This window comes from Aythya marila (genome assembly GCF_965140915.1).
Source record: "Aythya marila genome assembly, contig: HAP1_HAP1_SCAFFOLD_1006, whole genome shotgun sequence".
NCBI classification, from domain to species: Eukaryota; Metazoa; Chordata; class Aves; order Anseriformes; family Anatidae; genus Aythya; species Aythya marila.
Window position 1 is genome coordinate 1 of NW_028136849.1, and position 19,631 is coordinate 19,631.

Here is a 19,631-nt window from a genome sequence, read left to right on the forward strand (position 1 = left end):
CCCCCCCATCGCCAGGCGGGGCCGAGCGGTGCCGGTGTTGGCGGCGGGGCCGGGGCCGGGCTCATTGCGGCGCGGCGCGGCGGCAGCAGCATGGCCACCACCGTGCCCTGCACCCGCTTCACCGACGAGTACCAGCTCTACGAGGAGATCGGCAAGTAAGGCCCCGGGGGGGGGGATGTGGGGGGGGGCGGGGGGGGGGCAGAAAATTCCCCCCCCAAAATTAAAAAAAAATTAGGTTTTTATTTATTTATTTATTATTTTTTTTTTTTTTTTTTAATTTACAACCCGGTGGGGGGGGGGGGTAGTAATGATGGGGGGGGGGGGGGGTCTCGCCCCCGGGGGGGGGGCTCGGTGCAGCCGTGACGCATTTCCTACCCCCCCGCACCCAGGGGATGGGGGCATGGGGACACAGGTGTCGCCCCCCCCCCCCCCCCCCCCCACCTATCCATCGGTAATGGACCTGCCCCCCCCCCCCCCCCCCCCCCCCCCCCCCCGCCTCCCCATTTCCCACGCCTCGGGTCGGGGCCGCCCGTGGGGACCCCCCCCCCGTGGGGAGCTGTGGGCCTAAAGGACCCCATGGCCCCCCCCATGGCACCCCCATAGCACCCCCATAGCCCCCCGACCCCCTACAGCCCCCCCTGTGCCCCCCCATAGCCCCCAATCCCTCCCCCCCCAAGTCTCCCATGCCCCCCCCATAGCCCCCCCAGCCCCTACAGCCCCCCCGTGCCCCCCCCATAGCCCCCCCAGCCCCTACAGCCCCCCATTCCCCCCCATCGCCCCCCCAACCCCTACAGCCCCTGTACCCCCCCATAGCCCCCAGTCCCTGCCCCCCCCATCCCATTGCCCTCCCCAGTCCCCCATACCCCCCCCATCCCTCCCAGTCCCTGTGGCCCCCCCTCAAACCCCCCCGTAGCCCCCCAATCCCTGTGCCCCCCCCACCCCATTCCCCCCCCCAGCCTCTCTGCCCCCAGGGATCCCCCAGTCCCCAGGGATCCCCCCCCTTCCCCTGCCCCCAATTAGCCCAGCCCCCCCCAGCTCCAGCGGGGCCCCCCCCGAACCCCCCCCATCACCCCCCCTGCGTCCTGTGGATCCCCCGGCCTCGCAGACCCCTCAGCAGACCCCCCCCCTCCTTATTACCCCCCCTCCTTATTACCCCCCCTCCTTATTACCCCCCCCTCCTTATAGCCCCCCCCCCCACAGCCCCCTCCTTTCAGCCCCTAGCTTCCCACAGCCCCCCCCCGATCCTTGCAGCCCCCCCGGTCCCTACAGATCTCGCAGTCCTTCCATCCCCTCTGGTTCCTAGAGCCCCCCCCCCATCCTTGCAGCCCCCCCCCATCCTTGTGCCCCCCCCCATCCTTGCAGCCCCCCACCTCACCAGGTCCTTGCAGCCAGCGCGCTCCCCGCAGACCCCCCAAACCCTCCGGACCCCCCCGGTCCCTCATGGCCCCCCCCGGTCCCTATAGCCCCCGTCCCTATAGCCCCCCCATCCCTATAGCGCCCCCATCCCTACAGCCCCCCCACCCCTATATCCCCTGGTCCCTATAACCACCTGTCCCTATACCCCCCCCCCACCCCTACAGCCCCCCATCCCTATAGCCCCCCCATCCTTACAGCCCCCCCACCATCCCCATCCCTATATCCCCCAGTCCCTGTGCCCCCCCCATCCCTATACCCCCCCCATCCCCCCCATCCCTGCCACCATCCCTCCTCCCCCACCCCTGCGCCCCTCCAGGCTCAGCCCCCCCCCTCCTGCAGCCCCCCCTCACCCCCATCCCCCCCCCATCCCCCCATGGCCCTTACATAACGCCCCCAGCCCCCCCCCGGACCCCCCCAATCCATCCAGCCCCCCCCCCCCATGGAGCAGCAGCCAAGGAAGGGGTTATTTTTTTTTTTTTGGGGGGGGGGCACCGGAGGGGGGGTCGCACCGCCTCGCCCTCCCCCAAATCCAGCATCCGTCCCGGTTGCCGTGGCAACGCGCCCCCCCCCCGTGTCACCCGCCATCACCGCGTGTCCCCCCCCCCTCCGAGAGCCGGGGACCTCGGCCGTGCCCCCCCCACGGGGAAACTGAGGCACGGGGGGGGGGCACCCGGCACCTCCCCTGCCCCCAGGGGCCATATGGGGGGGGGGGGGGGCACACGGTGGGGACCCCCCAGCTTCGAGGTCCCAACCCATCGCGGGGGGGGGGGGGGTCCGTGCCCCACAAGGGGGGGGCTGTGACCCCCCCCGAGCTGCCCTAAGCCCCCCAAATTTATTTTTTTTTTTGAGGGGGGGGGCAGCAGCAAAGCCTTGCAGGTGGGGGTCCCGGTGCCCCCCCCCCCCGCAGACGGGCAGGGGACAATCGGGGACACCGGCGGGGGGGCACAGGCGTGGTTTTGGGTGGGGGGCCTCGGGGACGGCCCCGCTGGGTGCTGCCCCCCCCCCTGCCCCCCCCCCCCCTCAGGGGGTGCCCCCGTGTCCCCCCCCCCCCTCCGTGCCCGCAGCCGGGCCCCGTGCCCGCCGCCGCCATCCGGGCCACCCGGCGTCCCCATGGCAACCGGCTGCGGGTGCCGGATCCTTCCCACGCCCCCCCCGCGGTGCCACCCGGTGTCAGCGCCCCCCCCCACCTTGTACCCCCCCCCCTCACCCCCCCAAATCACCACCCTCCCTCCCCCACCCCCCCCCTCCCCAAATATAACCCGGGCGGGGGGCGTTCGGGGCTCGCCCCGGTGCTGAGTCACGGCCGCGGGTGCTGAGTCATGGGGAGGGGGTGTCCGGGGGGGGGGGGGGTTGTGTTTTTTTGGGGGGGGGCACTGAGCCGACCCCCCCCCTCCGTCCCTGTCCCCAGGGGGGCTTTCTCGGTGGTCCGGCGCTGCGTCAAGCTCTGCACCGGCCATGAGTACGCCGCCAAGATCATCAACACCAAGAAGCTCTCGGCCAGAGGTACGGACCCCCCCGCGCCCCCCCGGGACCCCCAGAGCCCCCCCAGGACCCCCAGAGCCCCCCCGGACCCCCCCCCCCAGCAAAAAGAGCGGCCTGGGGTGGGGGCAGCGCTGTGGGGCTGGGGCTGCCCCCCGGGCACTGCCCCACGGGGATGTGCGTGGGCAGGGGGCGGGGGGGGCAAGTGTGTAAGTGTGCAAGGGGGGGGGCACGTGTGTGTGCAAGAGGGTGCGTGTGTGTGTGTGTGTGTGTGCAGGGGGTGCGTGCAAGTGTGTGTGTGCGTGCAGGTGATTGTGCAAGGGTGTGCAAATGTGCGTGAGCAGCGTGCGTGCACGGCTGAGGGCAAGTGTGCAGGTGTGTGTGCGGGTAATAACCGAGTGTGCAAACGGTGTGTGCAAGTGAGTGTGCAAGCAGCGTGCACGTGCACGTGTGTGTGCAAATGTGTGCACGTGTGTGTGTGTGCACACGTGTGTGTGTGCATGTGTGTGTGTGCACACGTGTGTGTGTGCAAGCGGTCTGTGCCTGGCTGCGTGTGCGTGCACACGTGAGCAGGCTGCGTGTGTGCAGGTGTGAGCAGGACACGTGTGTGCACACCAGTGACGTGCCAGGGGGGCGTGCTGCGTGCACAAGCAGCGTCGTGGCTGTGGGCACAGGCGTGTGCGTGCCCCCGAGCACTGCACAGGTGTGTGCACAGGCGTGAGGGGTGTGCACAGGTGTGCAGAGGTGTGTGTGCACGCGGGTGTGAGCAGGCACAGTTGTGCCGAGCAACGAGGGGTGGGCACACTTGCACACGTGGACACAGCCTCCTGGGGGGGCACGCGCGTGGGTACAGCTGCACACACACGTGCACACAGCACAGTTGTGCACACACGTGCACGTGGGTACAGTTGTGCACAGCCAGGTAGGGTTGTGCACACACACGTGCACCCTCACACGCGGGTACCCGCACACGCGTGCACAACCACACGCGTGCACCAGCACACGCGTTACGCACGGCACGCACCCGGCCAGGCATGCACACGGGTGTCTGCACCCCCTACGTGTGCACCCCACGTGTGTGCACAACCACACGCGTGTGCACGAGCACGGAGAGGGAGCCGTGTAAATCCACCGCGTGCACACGCGTGTGCACACCCACAGCCACCTGCAGGGAGCAGGTTGGGAACGTGGGGGTGCCTGAGGCTGGAGCGGGGACGAGGATGGGACAGGGACAGGGACAGGGACAGGGACGGGATGGGGGCAGGATGGGGTCAGGGATGGGGTCAGGGACGGGGACGGGGACGGGGTCAGGGTGGGGGCGGGGACCCGTCCGTGCCCCCCTGAGCCCCCCTGTCCCCAGACCACCAGAAGCTGGAGCGGGAGGCGCGCATCTGCCGTCTGCTGAAGCACTCCAACATCGGTGAGTGGGGACGGGGGGGGGGGCACCTGGGGACAGCTGGGGACAGCAGGGCAGCACCGGGGGGTGCTGGGGGGGGGTGCTTGGGGACATCTGGGGACACCTGGGGACGTCGGGTGGCACCCGTGGGTGCCTGGGGACGGCTGAGGTGCTGCCGGGTGGCACCTGGGGACGCGGCGGGTGGCACCTGGGGGGGTGCTGGGGGGCATTTGGGGACCCCTTGGGATGCCCGAGGACTTTGGGTGGCACCCGGGGGTGCGCCGGGTGGCGCCTGGGGACGTCTGAGGTCCTGTGGGTGGCACCTGGGGGGGTGCTGGGGGCCACCCGGGTGCCACTTGGGGCCCCCCCCTCAGCGCGTCCCCGTCCCCGCAGTGCGGCTCCACGACAGCATCTCGGAGGAGGGCTTCCACTACCTCGTCTTCGACCTGTGAGTGCGGGGTGTCCCCGTGGGGGGGTGTCCCCGTGGGGGGGTGTCCCCAAGGGGGTGTCCCCAAGGTGGGGGTGTCCCCGGGGGGGCCGCAGGGTGACGGCGCTGCCTTGCAGGGTGACCGGCGGGGAGCTGTTCGAGGACATCGTGGCGCGGGAGTATTACAGCGAGGCGGACGCCAGGTGAGCCCCCGCGCCCCCCCCGGCCCCCCCAGGCGCTGCGGGGGGAGTGGGGGGGGAGCAGCTCCAGCAGGGGGGGGCACCCCGCTTTTTTAAGGGGGGGGGACAGTGCCCGTGACCCCCCCCCCTTTTCCCCATAACCCCCCCCCACCCAACAACAACCCCGGCTCCATTCTGCTTCTGGGTTCCCACCGCCCCCCCCCCCCCACCCCTTTTTCTCTCCCCACCCCCCCCCCCACCGTGTCCCCCCCCCCCCTCCCCCCAACCCCGGGGCCCCCCCCCCCGTGCCGGTGCCGTGCCCCAGCGCCCTGTGTGCCCGCCGTGTGCCCGTCCCCGTGGTCTCTGGGCTTTCACAACATTGTTTCTCCCCCTCTCTCGTTCCCCCCCATCTCCCCCCCCCAAACCCGTACCCCCCTCCCCGTGCTCCCCCCCATGTCCCCCCCCTCCCCGTCCCCGTCCCCTCCACCCACCCCCCCCCCCCCTCTGTCTCCCATCACGCGTCGCTCGGGCTCTGTGCGTGTCCGTGTGTCCGTCCGTGTGTCCGTCTGTCCCACCGCTACCCCTCCGCTCGCTGTGTCCCCCCCCGCCCGCCCCCGGCACCCCGTTCCCTGTGTTTTGCCTCCTTGCCCCCCCCCAACCTACCCCAATACCCCATAACCTGCCCCAATGCCCCATAACCTGCCTCAATGCCCCATAACCTGTCCTCCTGCTTCCTAACCTGCCCCGTGTCCCCTCACCTGCCCCATACCCTATAAACTCCACTCCTGCTTCCTAACCTGTCCCGTACCCTAAAACCTGCCCTATACCCTATAACCTGCCCTATACCCTAACACCTGTCCTATACCCCATAACCTGTCCCATACCCTACAACCTGCTCTCCTGCTTCCTAACCCATCCCATACCCTATAACCTGTCCGATACCCTATAACCTGCTCTCCTGCTTCCTAACCTATCCTATACCCTATAACCCATACCCTATGACCCATCCCACACCCTATAACCCCATCCCATACCCTATACCCTGTCCCATGCCCTATAACCTGCTCTCCTGCTTCCTAATCCATCCCATACCCTATAACCTTTCCCATACCCTATAACCTGTCCCATACCCTATGACCCATCCCATACCCTATACCCTATCCCAAACCCTATAACCTGCTCTTCTGCTTCCTAACCCATCCTATACCCTATAACCCACACCCTATAACCCATCCCACACCCTGTAACCCATCCCACACCCTATAACCCATCCCACGCCCTATAACCCATCCCACACCCTATAACCCATCCCACGCCCTATAACCCATCCCACACCATATAACCCCATCCCATACCCTATACCCCGTCCCATACCCTACAACCTGCTCTCCTGCTTCCTAACCCATCCTATACCCTATAACCCACACCCTATGACCCATCCCACACCCTATAACACCATCCCATACCCCATCCCACACCCTATACCCCATCCCATGCCCTATAACCCCATCCCATACCCCATCCCACACCCTATAACCCCCTCCCACACCCTGTCCCACACCCTATAACCCCCTCCCACACCCTATAACCCCCTCCCACACCCTATAACCCCATCCCACACCCCGTCCCACACCCCGTAACCCCGTCCCACACCCTATAACCCCCCACCCCCGTCCCCCCCCCGCCGCCCCCCGCCCCCCGTTTTGTTTTGCAGTCACTGTGTCCATGAGCTATTAGCACGCGTTTCTCACACCCATCACTTTGCCTTTGTGCCCAGGCAGCTGCAGGTCAGTATAACCGGGGGGGGGGGGGGCCCGGGGGGGGCCGTGCCCCCCGCCCAGCACCCACCGGAGCCTCGCGCTCCCCTCGCCGCCCCCCCCTGCTTGGGGGCTTCCCCCTCCTTTTTCTACCCCCCCCCCTTCTTCCTCCTTCTCCTCCTCCTCACTTTTTTTGCCCCCCCCCCCCCCTCCCCGATTTGGGGATGTCACCCCCCCCCCCCAAGCCCCCCCCTTTTTGGGGGGGGGTCCCCGTTCACCCCCATTTCAGCCTCTCATCTCCCGCTCCTCCCCTCTCTTGTCTCGTCTCATCCCCCCCCCCCGCACTGTCAGTCCTGTCTGGGGGGGGGGGGCAACCCTTAAAATTTGAGGGGGGGGCTTGGGGGAGGGGGGGGGGGTCCCACCCAGCACCCCCAGCGCCCCCCTCCCCATGCAGGGGAGCACCCATGGGCGTAGTGCTGGGGGAGGGGGGGGTGCCTATGAGGAGGGGGTTTATCCCCACTTTGGGTGCCCCCCCCCACGTAAAACACCCAGGGCCGGGGGGTCGGGCGCTGGATCAGCCGCCGGGGGGGGGGGCACGGCGCCCCCTGACCCGCGGGGTGTTTGCACGCAGCCACTGCATCCAGCAGATCCTGGAGGCCGTCCTGCACTGCCACCAGATGGGGGTCGTCCACAGGGACCTCAAGGTGAGCGACCCCCCCCCACTGCATCCGTCTGTCCCCCCTGAGGCCTTCTGGCTGCTGGGGGGGGGCATTTTTTATTTTTATTTTTGGGGTGGGGGGCAGCCAGCATGCACCCCCCCCCCCCCCCATGCACCCTTCACCTTCCCGGAGGTGCTGCTTATGGGGTGTGTGTGTGTGTTTGGGGGGGGCTGTGGGGCGATGTGGGGCCGTTTCACGTCTATGTGTGCCCCCCCCCCAAATATTATGTGCCCCCCCCCCTTATCAGCCAGAGAACCTGCTCCTGGCCAGCAAGTGCAAGGGGGCGGCGGTGAAGCTGGCCGACTTCGGCCTCGCCATCGAGGTGCAGGGCGACCAGCAGGCCTGGTTCGGTGAGTGGGAGCCCCCCCAGCCCTGCACAGACCCCCCCTGGACCCCCCCCCATGTGCTCAGCCCCTGCCCCTCTCCCTGCAGGCTTTGCCGGCACGCCCGGCTACCTGTCCCCCGAGGTCCTGCGCAAGGAGGCCTACGGCAAACCCGTGGACATCTGGGCCTGCGGTAAGAGGGGTCCCCAGCCCCCCCCAGACCTGGTACTGGGCCCCCCAAACCTGGTACTGGGCCCCCCCGCCTGGTACTGGGCCCCCCCACCCGGCCCCATCCCCCCCGTCTTGTCCCCGTCCATCTCCGTCCCCGTTCCCCACATCCCGCCCCCGGCCCTATTCCCCCCGTCCTGCCCGGCCTCTGCCTCCATCCCGGCCCTGTTCTGGCCTCTCCCAGTCCCCAGACTGGGCCCATCCAGTCCTCTCCCAGTCCCCGTACTGGTCCCATCTATTACTCTCCCAGTCCCCATACTGGTCCCACCCATTCCTCCCCCATCCCACCCCATTCCTCCCCCCGGACCCACCCCGATCAGCCCACCCCCGCTCTGTTGGGCCCCCCCCCAGTGCGCAGCGGGGCGGTTTGGGGTGCGCCCTGACCCGCGCCCCCCCCCCCCGTGCAGGCGTCATCCTGTACATCCTGCTGGTGGGCTACCCGCCCTTTTGGGACGAGGACCAGCACAAACTCTACCAACAGATCAAGGCGGGCGCCTACGACGTGAGTACGACCCCGTTAACCCTGGAACCTACTGAGGGGCGGCGGCACCGGGCGGCCGCGTCCCCCCCGGGGGACGTTCTGGGGGAGTCGGGGGGGGGGGGGGGCGCAAAGGGACGCAGGACGCAGCCCGCCCTCTGCCCCCACCCCGTTTCTTCCCCCCACCCCCCAGTTCCCCTCGCCCGAGTGGGACACGGTGACCCCCGAAGCGAAAAACCTCATCAACCAGATGCTGACCATCAACCCCGCCAAGCGCATCACGGCCCACGAAGCCCTCAAGCACCCGTGGGTCTGCGTAAGTGCTCACCCCCCCCCCCCTGCAACCCCCCCCTCCAAGTTTTTCCAGCCGCCCCCGTGGGCTCACCCGGCCCCGAGGGTCGCCACCGGCTCGCCCTGACGCCCCCCTGTCCCCCCCCCCCCCCCCAGCAACGCTCCACCGTGGCCTCCATGATGCACAGGCAGGAGACGGTGGAGTGCCTGAAAAAATTCAACGCCCGGAGGAAGCTCAAGGTGAGCCCCGGGGGGGGGGTGGTGGTGGCCGTGTCCCGGCCACGTCCCGGTGGCCTCTCGTGTCCCCCGGTCCCGTCCTGCCCGTGCCCAGTGCTTTGCCACGTGTCACAGAGCCCCCCAGCCATCTCCCAGTGCCCCCCAACCGTGTCCCAGTGCCCCCACCCATGTCTCAGAGCCCCCCAACCAAGTCCTAGTGCCCTGACCCATATCCCAGTGCCCCCCAACCATCTCCTGGTGCCCCCACCCACATCCCAGTGCCCCCTGGCCGTGTCCCAGTGCCCCCCACCCACATCCCAGTGCCCCCCATCCACATCCCAGTGCCCCCACCTATATTCCAGTGCCCCCCACCCACGTCCCAGTGCCTCCCACCACGTCCCAGTGCCCCCCGGCTGTGTCCCAGTGCCCCCAGCCATCTCCCAGTGCCCCCACCTATATCCCAGAGCCCCCCACCCACATCCCAGTGCCCCCACCCATATCCCAGTGCCCCCCAGCCATCTCCCAGTGCCCCCAGCCACATAACAGTGTCTCCCACCCATGTCCCAGTACCCCCAGCCATCTCCCAGAGCCCCAGCTCTGTCCCAGAGCTCCCCACCCACATCCCAGTCCCCCCCACCAACATGCCAGTGCCCCCAGACATCCCCCAGAGCCCCCCAACCACGTCCCAGTGCCCCCAGCCACATCCCAGTGCCTCCCCCCATCTCCCCATGCCCCCCAACCATCTCCCAGTGCCCCCACCCCTATCCCAGTGCCCCCCAACCATCTCTCAGTGCCCCCACCTATATCCCAGTGCCCCCTGGCCGTGTCCCAGTGCCCCCCACCCACCTCCCAGTGCCCCCCCCCACCTCCCAGTGCCCCCCCCGACCTCCCAGTGCCCCCCCCGCCCCCGTGCCCCCCCGGCAGTGTCTGGGTGCCGTTGCAGGGCGCCATCCTGACCACCATGCTGGCCACCAGGAACTTCTCAGGTGAGCCCCGAACGCAGCCGCCGGCCCCGGGACGCCTCCGCCCTGCAGCCGAGCTCCGGGGGCCGCATCCTGCGCCCCCCCCCACCCAAGGCGCCCGGGGCCTCGCCGCGCGCCCCCCCCCCCCTTTTCTCTCTGTCGCTCTTTTTCTCTCTTTCTCCCCCCCCCCCCAACCCCGAAGCCCCCTCCCCGTTTTCCCACCTCGAGGACGGCGCCGGGGGGAGGTTTTGTGTGTGTGTGTGTCTGGGGGGGGGGGGGGGGCCACGAGCCGACGGGCGCTTTTGGGGCGGGCTGGGGGGGGCACACGACACCCCCCCCCACCTCCGCTGCCCAAAAACCCGAAACGAGGGGGGGGCTCCCCCCGACTCCGCTCCCTCGCCTCCCACGGCGCAGGTGGTGCCCGGCCGCGGTGGTGGCGGCGGCGGCGGCGGTGGTGAGTGAGGGGGGGGGGGTGTGTGTCCGGGACCACCCCCCCCCCCAAAATGCCGCCCCCCCCCCACCCCGCCGCCCCCCCCCAAGCTAACGGGCTGTCGCTTCCTTTCTCTCCTCTCTCTCCCCGTCCCTGCCCGCAGTGGGCAGACAGACCACCGCGCCTCCTACAATGTCCGCAGCCGCCTCCGGCGCCCCCCTGGGGTTGGTGGAACAAGGTAGACCCCCCCCCCCGCCCGATGACCCCCCCCCAAAAATAAAAACACCCCCCTAACCCCCCCTCCTCCCCCCGCCCGCTTGCCTTTGGTCCCCGTCCTCTTCCTCTTCCTCCCACCCCGCCGGGTCTCGGGGTCCCCTCCTCGGAAATGGGAGCGCACGCATGGCCCCCCCCCCCCAAAAAAAGCCTGTGACCCCCCCCCCTCACCTCGCCCCCCCCTCTTGCCGGCCTTTCCTGCGCCCCCCCCCCCCGGGGCTGGGAAATGTCCCCGCTGCTGGCACCCGGCGCCCCCTCCCCGGCACCGCAGCGCTTGTCTCATGTCCCTGTCCCCCCCCCCCCCCCAGACCCAGCCCTGGGGGGCTACTTTTGGGATCCCCCCCATGGTATTTGGGACCCCCATAGTGCCGAGGACCCCAAATAGTAAATGGGGCCCCCCCCATGGCACTTGGGACCCCCATAGTACATGGGACCCCCATGGCACCTGGGCCCCCCCCATGGTACTTGGGACCCCCCCATAGTACTTGGGCCCCCCCCAGGACCCCCATGGCACCTGGGCCCCCCCAGGACCCCCATGGTGCCCCCCTCCCACCCAGGACCCCTCTGGTACCTGGGACCTCCACCCCCCCCCCAGGAACCCCCATGGCACCCCCCCACCCCTCACAGCACCCAGCCCCCCCCCCATGGCACCCAGGACCCCCCCCCCCCCGGTACCTGGGCCCCCCATGGTGCCCCCCCCCCAGCACCTACCCCCCCCCACCAGGTGCCACAGTAGCACATGGCCATGGTGGGAAGGAGGAGGGGGGGGGGGGCAGGGAGAATTTGGGGGCTGCTCCCCCCCTTTTGGGGAGGTGCCCCCCCCCCGTCACCGCTGCTCCATCCCACAGCATTGCCCCGCTGCCGGGGGGGGGGGGGGCTGCACAAACGCATGGGGGGGGCCGCATGGCTGCATGGGGGGGGTCATTGCTGCATGGGGGGGGGGGGTCACTGCTGCATGGGGGGGGGGTCACTGCTGCATGGAGGGGGGGTCATTGCCCCGAGGGGGGGGTCCGCACCGCCGCATGCCCCCGCACGGCTTCCAGCGCGCTGCAGCCGGTGTTTGTGGCGCCGCGAAACACTCGGCGGGTCTCAAACCCCCCCCCCCAACGGCGAGCCCACCCCCTGCCCCCCCCCCCAAAAAAAAAAAAAAAAAGGGGGTACCCCCCCCTGCCCCCCCCCATATGGCTCTGGTTTAGACCCCGAGCTCTCAGCGCCGCAGCTCTGCCCCCAGCCCGCTTCCCGAGGAGGGCCCGGACCCCCGGGGGACCCGTGGGGACACGGCTGTGTCACGGGGGTGTCCCCGTGTCCCCCCCCCCCCACCCCAAAGTCCTCCCTTATCCCCGTCCCACCCCCCCCCCCCTTTCTAAAAGCCGGTCCCGGTGCCGTCACCGGCCGGCCCCCCCCCCCTTGTCACCCCCCCAGCCCCGTGGGGTCCCCTCCGGTGCCACCGGGCCTGGGGGAGCGATGCCGAGGACGCCAGCGCCGGAGGGGGGGGGGAGCTGCCAACACACGGCCCCCCCCCGGTGCCACCTCCCCCCCCCGTCACCCCCCCGTGCCCCCCCCCCCCGAGGTCAGGCTAGGAGTGAGACGCCACCACCACGTCGGGGCTGCGCCGCCGCCTGCTCTCAAGACGATTTTTTTGGTGTTTTTCTCGGTTTTTTAACCCATTCCCCCCCCCCTTTCCCCAAATTCCCCCCCCCCCCTCCCCTTTCTCTCTCTCTCTCGCCCCCCCCTTTCCCCCCCCCTCTTTCTCTCTCTCTCTCTCTCGCTTTCCTCTCTGCATTTCTCCAAGGTAAGCCAACCCCCGGCTCCCCGCTTCGCCCCCCCCCCCCCGGTGCCCCCCCCCCCCAAGGGGCGCTGCCGGGCGGGGGGGGGGGGACGGTGGCCCTGTCCCCAGGGCGGGGGCACGGCGCTGACGCTCTGCTTTCCCCCCCCCCCCACAGCAGCTAAGAGCCTGCTCAACAAGAAAGCCGACGGCGTCAAGGTGAGGGGACGCTGGGGGGGGGGCACACGGCTGCGGGGGGGTCACCACCACCCCCCCACGCCACCGCTGAGCCCCCCCCCCTTTCCAATTTCTCCCCCCCCCCCCAGCCGCAGACCAACAGCACCAAAGGCAGCGCCGGTGTCACCAGCCCCAAGGGGACGCTCCCGCCGGCGGCGCTGGTAGGTGCCCCCCCCCCGCACCCCATTGTCCCCAGGGGGGGGCCACGAGGAGCCGGGCCCCTTCGTGCCCCCCCGCGCCCCCCCCTCCCTCCATCCCACCATCCCATCGCATCCATCGCCATGCTCGCCCCGGGCGTCCCCAGAGCCACCGGCAGCCCGGGGGGGGGACCTTCCTCGTGCCCCCCCCTTTTCCAAGCCCCCCCCCCCCCCCCCAGCCAATGCAGCCGGCACGGTGGGTGCAGGATGCGGCCACGGGCAGGGGGACGGGGACAGGACAGCACCAGGACCCGGCTCATCAGGTGGGTGCAGGATGCGGCCACGGGGACAGGGACAGCGCCAGGACCCTACTGGGACAGTGGGTGCAGGATGCGGCCACGGGGACACGGATGGGGTCACGGCACCAGGACCCAGGTGAAGTGCAGGATGCGGCCACGGGGATGGGGACAGCACCACGACCCTACTGGGACAGTGGGTACAAGATACGGCCACGGGGACAAGGATGGGGTCACGGCACCAGGACCCGGCTCACCAGGTGGGTGCAGGATGCGGCCATGGGGATGGGGACCAGGACCCTACTGGGACAGTGGAGGCAGGATGCGGCCACGGGGACACAGATGGGGTCACGGCACCAGGACCCGGCTCACCAGGTGGGTGCAGGATGCGGCCATGGGCAGGGGGACAACACCAGGACCCTACTGGGACAGTGGGTACAAGATACGGCCACGGGGACACGGATGGGGTCGTGGCACCAGGACCCGGCTCACCAGGTGGGTGCAGGACGCGGGCACGGGGCTGCCCACGGGGTCAGTGCAGCGGGTGCAGGACGCGGGCACGGGCACCGGGACCCCGCTCATCAGGTGGGTGCAGGATGCGGCCCCGGGGGGGGCGCCCACCACGACCACCCCGGCAGGACGCGGCGCGCCCGGCACGGTGGGTGCAGGATACGGGCAGGGGGCTCCCCCCCCCGCAGCCCCCAAATCCCCCCCTCCCCAGGGGTCCCTCTGGGCTCTCACCCCCCCTCTGCTCTCTCCCAATTAAACCATCGGGCTTGCGCTGGACTAACGACTCTGCTTCTCTCCCCCCTCCCGCCCTCCCCACCCCGCTCTGGGTCTGTGCCCCCCGTCCGCGTGCCCCCCCCTCCAAATTTCTTCCCCCCCCCCCCCCCCCCACTGCTGTGCTCTGGTCTCTCCTCGCCTCCTCCTCTCCCCTCTCTCCTCGCCTTCCTCTGTCTCTCTTCCTTCTCCTGTAGGAGCCTCAAACTACCGTAATTCATAACCCTGTGGACGGCATTAAGGTATTGCTGCCCCCCCCCGGGGCCGTGACCCCCCCCCCCCTTTATTTTATCCCCCTCCCCTCTTTTCTCTCTCTCTCTCTTTCTCTCCGCTTTCCGCCTCCATCCTCCCCGCACATCTCCCATCTCCGCGGGGCCGGGCGGGCTGGGGGCTCGCGGCTGGGGCCGGGGGGGGTGTGGGGGCTCCCCGTGTCCCTGCGCCGCCCGGGGAGCTGGCACCCCGCGGCCGGGGCGTGGAGACCCCCCCCCGGCGGGCGCTGACACCCCCTCCCTTCCTGCCCCCCCCCCCATCTCTCCCTCTGCACCGCCGCCGTCCCGCTGGCAGGAGTCGTCCGACAGCACCAACACCACCATCGAGGACGAGGACACGAAAGGTGACGGGGGCGTGGAGGGGCGGGGGTGGAGCTGGGTGGCACTGGGATGGCACTGGGATGCGCTGGGCTGCACTGGAGGATGTTGGAATGGCACTGGGGTGCGCTGGGATGACACTGGGATGCATTGGGGGGCGTTAGAATGGCACTATGGGGCACTGGGGTGCACTGGAATGGCACTGGGATGCACTGGAGGGCATTGGAATGGCACTGGGATAGCTCTAAGAAGTACTGGTGTGCACTGGAATGGCACTGGGATAAAGCTGGAATGCATTGGGATGCATTGGGATGGCACTGGGATGCACTGGGATGGTGCTAAGAGGCACTGGGATGCATTGGAATGGCACTGGGATGGAGCTGGGATGCACTGGAAAGGAATTGGGATGCACTGGGATGGAGCTGGAATATGTTGGAATTAATTGGAATGGCACTGGGATGACTGGGATGGAGCTGGGATGCATTGAGGTGCATTGAAATGGCGCTGGGACGGCTCTAGGAGGCACTGGGACGCACTGGAATGCCCTGGGATGGTGCTAGGATGTACTGGGATGCTTCGGAATGGTATTGGAATGAACTGGGATGGAGCTAGGATGCACTGGGATGCATTGGAATGTCACTGGGATGCACTGGGATGCACTGGAATGGTGCTGGGATGCATTGGGATATGTTGGAATGGCACTGGGATGCACTGGAATGGCACTGGGATATGTTGGAATGGCACTGGGATGGAGCCAGGATACGCTGGGATGCACTGGGATGGTACCAGGGTGCACTGGGATGGACGTAGGATACATTGCAATGGCACTGGGATGCATTGGGGTACACTGGGATGGACCTAAGATGTGTTGGGATGCACTGGGATGCACTGGGATGGCACCAGAATGCGTTAAGGTGCACTGGGCTGGCATGAGAATGCACTGGGGCACATTGAGCTAATACTGGGATGCACTGGGGCATGCTGGCATGGCACTGGGTTGAACTGGCATGCCCTGGGGTGTCATAGAGCTGTACGGGGGTATGCTGGAGTGGCACTGGGGTATACTGGGGCGGCACTGGAAGGCATTGAGATGCACAGGATGCAATAAGTTGGCACTGGGATGCACTGGAATGACTCAGGGATGCAGCGGGATGGCACCGAGGTGACTTGACATGCATGGAGATGGCACTGGGATGCACTGGGTGGAACTGGGGCGTGCTGGGACGCACTGGGAAGCAGTGGACTGGTACTGCAATGCACTGGAGTGGAACTGGGATGCGTTGGGACACACTGCAATGGCACTGGGATACAGCAGGATGGCACTGGATGTGCTGAGTTGCACTGGGACAAACTGGAGTGTGATGTTATGCATTGGAATAGCACTGGGTCAAACTGGGATGGAACTGAAGTGTGCTGGAATCCACTGGCATGGCACTGGGGTGCACTGGGACGGCACCGGGGCAGCTTTGGTCTGCACTGGGGTGGCACTGGGAGGGACCGTAACACGCCTGGGTGCCTAGGCTGGCACAGGGGTGCCCTGAGGCACACTGGTGTGCAGTAAGATGGCACTGGGATGCACTGGGATGGAACTGGAATGCCTCAGCATGGCCTTGGGATCCACTGGGGTGTACTGGAATGGCTCTGAGGCGGCACCAGGATGCATTATGGTGCACTAGGATGGCACGGGGTTGTACTGGTATGCACTGGTGTGGCACTGGGGCACACTGGAGTGTACTGGAATGGCGCTGAGATGCATTAGCATGGCCCTGAGGGACACTGGGATGCACTAGGGTGGCACTGGGAATGCATTGAGATGAGCTGGGGTGGAACTGGATGCTCTGAGACAGACTGGGATGCAACACTGGGACACACTGGATGGAACTGGGCTGTGCTGGATGGCACTAGTATGGTACTGGGAGGCACTGGGATGCAATAGGATGGTAATGCAGTGCATTGGCATGGAACTGGGATGCACTGGAATGCCACTGGGACACACTGGCATGCATGGGGTTGCTGTTGGGATGCACTGAGCCACACTGGGTTATACTGGAGTGGCACTGGAACGGCACTGGAACACACTGAGGTGACACTGGGATGAATTGGGATGGCACTGGCTTGTACTGGGATGTGGTGGGATTGCAGCAGGATGGATCTGTGGTGTATCGGAGTGCACTGGGACACACTGGAATGCGATGGGATGCTCTGGGAGAGACATGTCGGAGTGCACTGGAGTGACACTGGGATGTACTGGGACGCGATGGGACGGCACTGGGCTGTGTTGGGATGCGCTTGCATGGAACTGGGATCTCTTGCAATGCACTGGATGGTACTGGGAGGCACTGGGACGTGCTGGGAGGGACGGCTGCTGGCGGTGGGGACGCGGACACCGGGGCCAGGGCACACGGAGTCCGACCCACGGGGCTGTCCGTCTGTCCCCGTGTCCCCATCAGCCACCTGGCTGTGTGTCCCCACGTCCTGCGTGTCCGTCCCCGTGTCCTGCGTCTGTCCCCATGGTCCTGGTGTCTGTCCCCATGCCCCATGCGTTGTCCCCATGTCCCCATGTCCCTGTCCCCATGCTCTGTCCCCGTCCCAGCTCGTGTCCGTCCCCAGCCCCTCTCCCTGTGTCCGTCTGTCCCCAGCCTGGCTCCTTTGGCACCTTCCTCCTCCTCCTCCTCCTCCTCTTCCTCCCGGGGGTCCCCTGGGCACCCCGCTGCGGTTCGGGGCCGTGACCCCCCCCGTGTCCCCCCCCCCAGCCCGCAAGCAGGAGATCATCAAGATCACGGAGCAGCTCATCGAGGCCGTCAACAACGGGGACTTCGAGGCCTACGCGTGAGTGGGGGCCGGGCGGGGAGGGGGGTTTTGGGGGGGGGGGGGTTTTGGGGGGGGTCCGCGGCTCACAGAGCGCCTTGCAGGAAGATCTGCGACCCGGGGCTCACCTCCTTCGAGCCCGAGGCCTTGGGCAACCTGGTGGAGGGCATGGACTTCCACCGCTTCTACTTCGAGAACTGTGAGTGCCCGGCCCTGCTCCTGCCTGTCCCTGCCTGTCCCTGCCTGTCCCCATACCCAAACGCCCGTCCCAGCCCCTGCCCGTCCCTCTGTCCCTCCGTCCTGCCCCCCCCTGCCCTGCCCACCCCCTGCTCGCGTCCCTTCTGCCTGCCCTGCCTGCACCCTGCCCGTGCTCCTCCCTCCCTGCCTGCACCCTGCCCGTGCTCCTGCCCGCACCCTCGGGTCCGTCCCTGCCTGGACCCGTGCTGGTGGCGCTCCTGCAGCCCTACCTGGCTCCCTGCCCGCACCCGTGCTCATACTGCTCCCCAAATCCTGCCTGTGCTCGTCTGTGTCCCTGCCTGCACCCTGCCTGTGTCCTTGGGGGTAGCCCTGCCTGCCCCCTGCCTGCCCCCTGCCTGCCCCCTGCCCGCACCCTGCCTATATCCTTGCCCTCATCGCTGCCTGCACCCTGCCTGTACCCTGGTGCCTATCCCTGCCTGCGCCCTTGCTGGTGCTGCTCCTGCACCCATCCCTGCCTGCGTCCTTGGTGGTGTTCCTGCCTGCTCCCTGCCTGGGTGCCTGCCCTGCCCGTACCCCTGCCCATACCCCTGCACCTACCCCTACCTCTGCCCATACCCCTGCCCTCACCCCCTACCTGTACCCCTCGCTGTACCCCTGCCTGTACCCCTGCCCGTAACCCTACCCATACCCCTACACCTACCCCTGCCTGTACCCCTCCTCATACCCCTGCCTGCCCTGCCCGTACCCCTGCCCCTCTCCCTGCCTGTACCCCTGCCCATACCCCTACCCGTACCCTTCGCTGTACCCCTGCCCGTACCCCTGCCCGTACCCCTGCCCGTACCCCTCGCTGTACCCCTACCTGTACCCCTACCCCTCTCCCTGCCTGCCCTGCCCATACCCCTGCCTGTACCCCTGCCCCTCTCCCTACCCATACCCCTGCCTGTACCCCTGCCTGTACCCTACCCCTACCCATACCCCTACCCATACCCCTGCCCCTCTCCTTGCCCATACCCCTGCCCGTACCCCTGCCCATACCCCTACCCTACCCGTACCCCTACCCCTCTCCCTGCCCGTACCCCTTCCCTCCCCCCCCGGCTGACGGGCTGCCCGCAGTGCTGTCCAAGAACAACAAGCCGATCCACACGACCATCCCTGAACCCCCACGTGCACGTCATCGGGGAGGACGCCGCCTGCATCGCCTACATCCGCCTCACGCAGTACCTGGACGCGCAGGCGCCCGCGCACCAGCCAGTCCGAGGAGACGCGCGTCTGGCACCGCCGCGAGGGCAAGTGGCAGAACGTCCACTTCCACGGCTCGGGGGCGCCCGTCGCCCCCTCCAGTGAAGGTGAGGGTGGCACGGTGGGGGCCACGAGGCTGCCGGCCCCCCCCCCCCCCCCAAAAAAAAAAAGGAAAAAAAAAAGAAAAAAAAACAACAAAAAAAAACCCACCCTGAGAACCCAAAGCTCGGGTTGAGGACGCCCCTCTGCCTGAGCGCCCCCCCCCCTCTCCAAGCCTGAAGCCCCCCCCCCAGCCTGAGACCCCCCCCCTCAGCCTGAGACCCCCCCCCCCTCAGCCTCAGACCCCCCCCTTTAAGCCTCAGACCCCCCCCCCCTCGCCCCCCCCCCCCAAGCTGGGTCCGGCCCGACGGAGACGCGGCCGCGGTCCCGGAGCACGCGTCCGCATGCCTGTGCCCCCCCCCCCCTCATTCCCCCCCCCCCCAGTGCCTGCGTTTGCAGAAAAAGGAGAAAAAAAAAAAAAAAAAAAAAAGACAAAAAAAAGCAAAAACGACAAATAGAAAAAAAAAAAAAAATCCAAAAAATTTCAATCATCTCACACCGACCCCCACCGACGTGCGGGGGGGGGGAAGCTGCCGGAGACCCCCCCCCTCGTTTCCTGACCCCTTTCCCCTTTTTTGCCCCCCCCTCTGCCCCCCGAAGCCCGTCTGCGCCGGGCCGGGGGGGGGGGTTGGCCCGGCCCCCCCCCCGCCCCCCCGGCTGTGCTCGTGGAGTTTCGCTGTCGCTGGTGGTGGATGTCGCGTTTTTGGGCTCCGCTTTCTCGCTCGCCCCCCCCCCCAATAATTCCCCCCCCCCAATAACCCCCTCCCCAATACCCCCCCCCCCCCCAATACCCCCCCCTCCCCGGGCCCCTGTACATAGAGAGAGCTCTTTATTTTTGAATTCCCGCGGGAGCAGCCGGTGCCCCCCCCACAACCCCAAAAAATCCCCCCCCCCCCCCAAAAAAAAAACAC

At 68.0% G+C, this 19,631-nt stretch overlaps 1 protein-coding gene across 1 annotated transcript; it reads left to right on the forward strand.

The window, feature by feature from the left end:
• Window positions 1-60: 60 nt before the first annotated feature.
• Window positions 61-18,728, forward strand: LOC309891424 (calcium/calmodulin-dependent protein kinase type II subunit beta-like; the record flags this gene model as incomplete). Its single annotated transcript, XM_082785792.1, is given in 22 exon segments — window positions 61-155; window positions 2,825-2,919; window positions 4,256-4,315; window positions 4,685-4,739; window positions 4,856-4,921; window positions 7,286-7,358; window positions 7,621-7,723; window positions 7,806-7,889; window positions 8,332-8,426; window positions 8,596-8,718; window positions 8,850-8,933; window positions 9,853-9,895; window positions 10,465-10,539; window positions 12,518-12,558; window positions 12,666-12,737; window positions 13,987-14,031; window positions 14,354-14,402; window positions 17,130-17,205; window positions 17,289-17,383; window positions 18,496-18,533; window positions 18,535-18,614; window positions 18,616-18,728. Coding segments are annotated over 22 exon segments (1,630 nt in total), but the record flags the coding sequence as incomplete, so codon positions are not given.
• Between the last annotated feature and the right edge of the window lie 903 nt (window positions 18,729-19,631).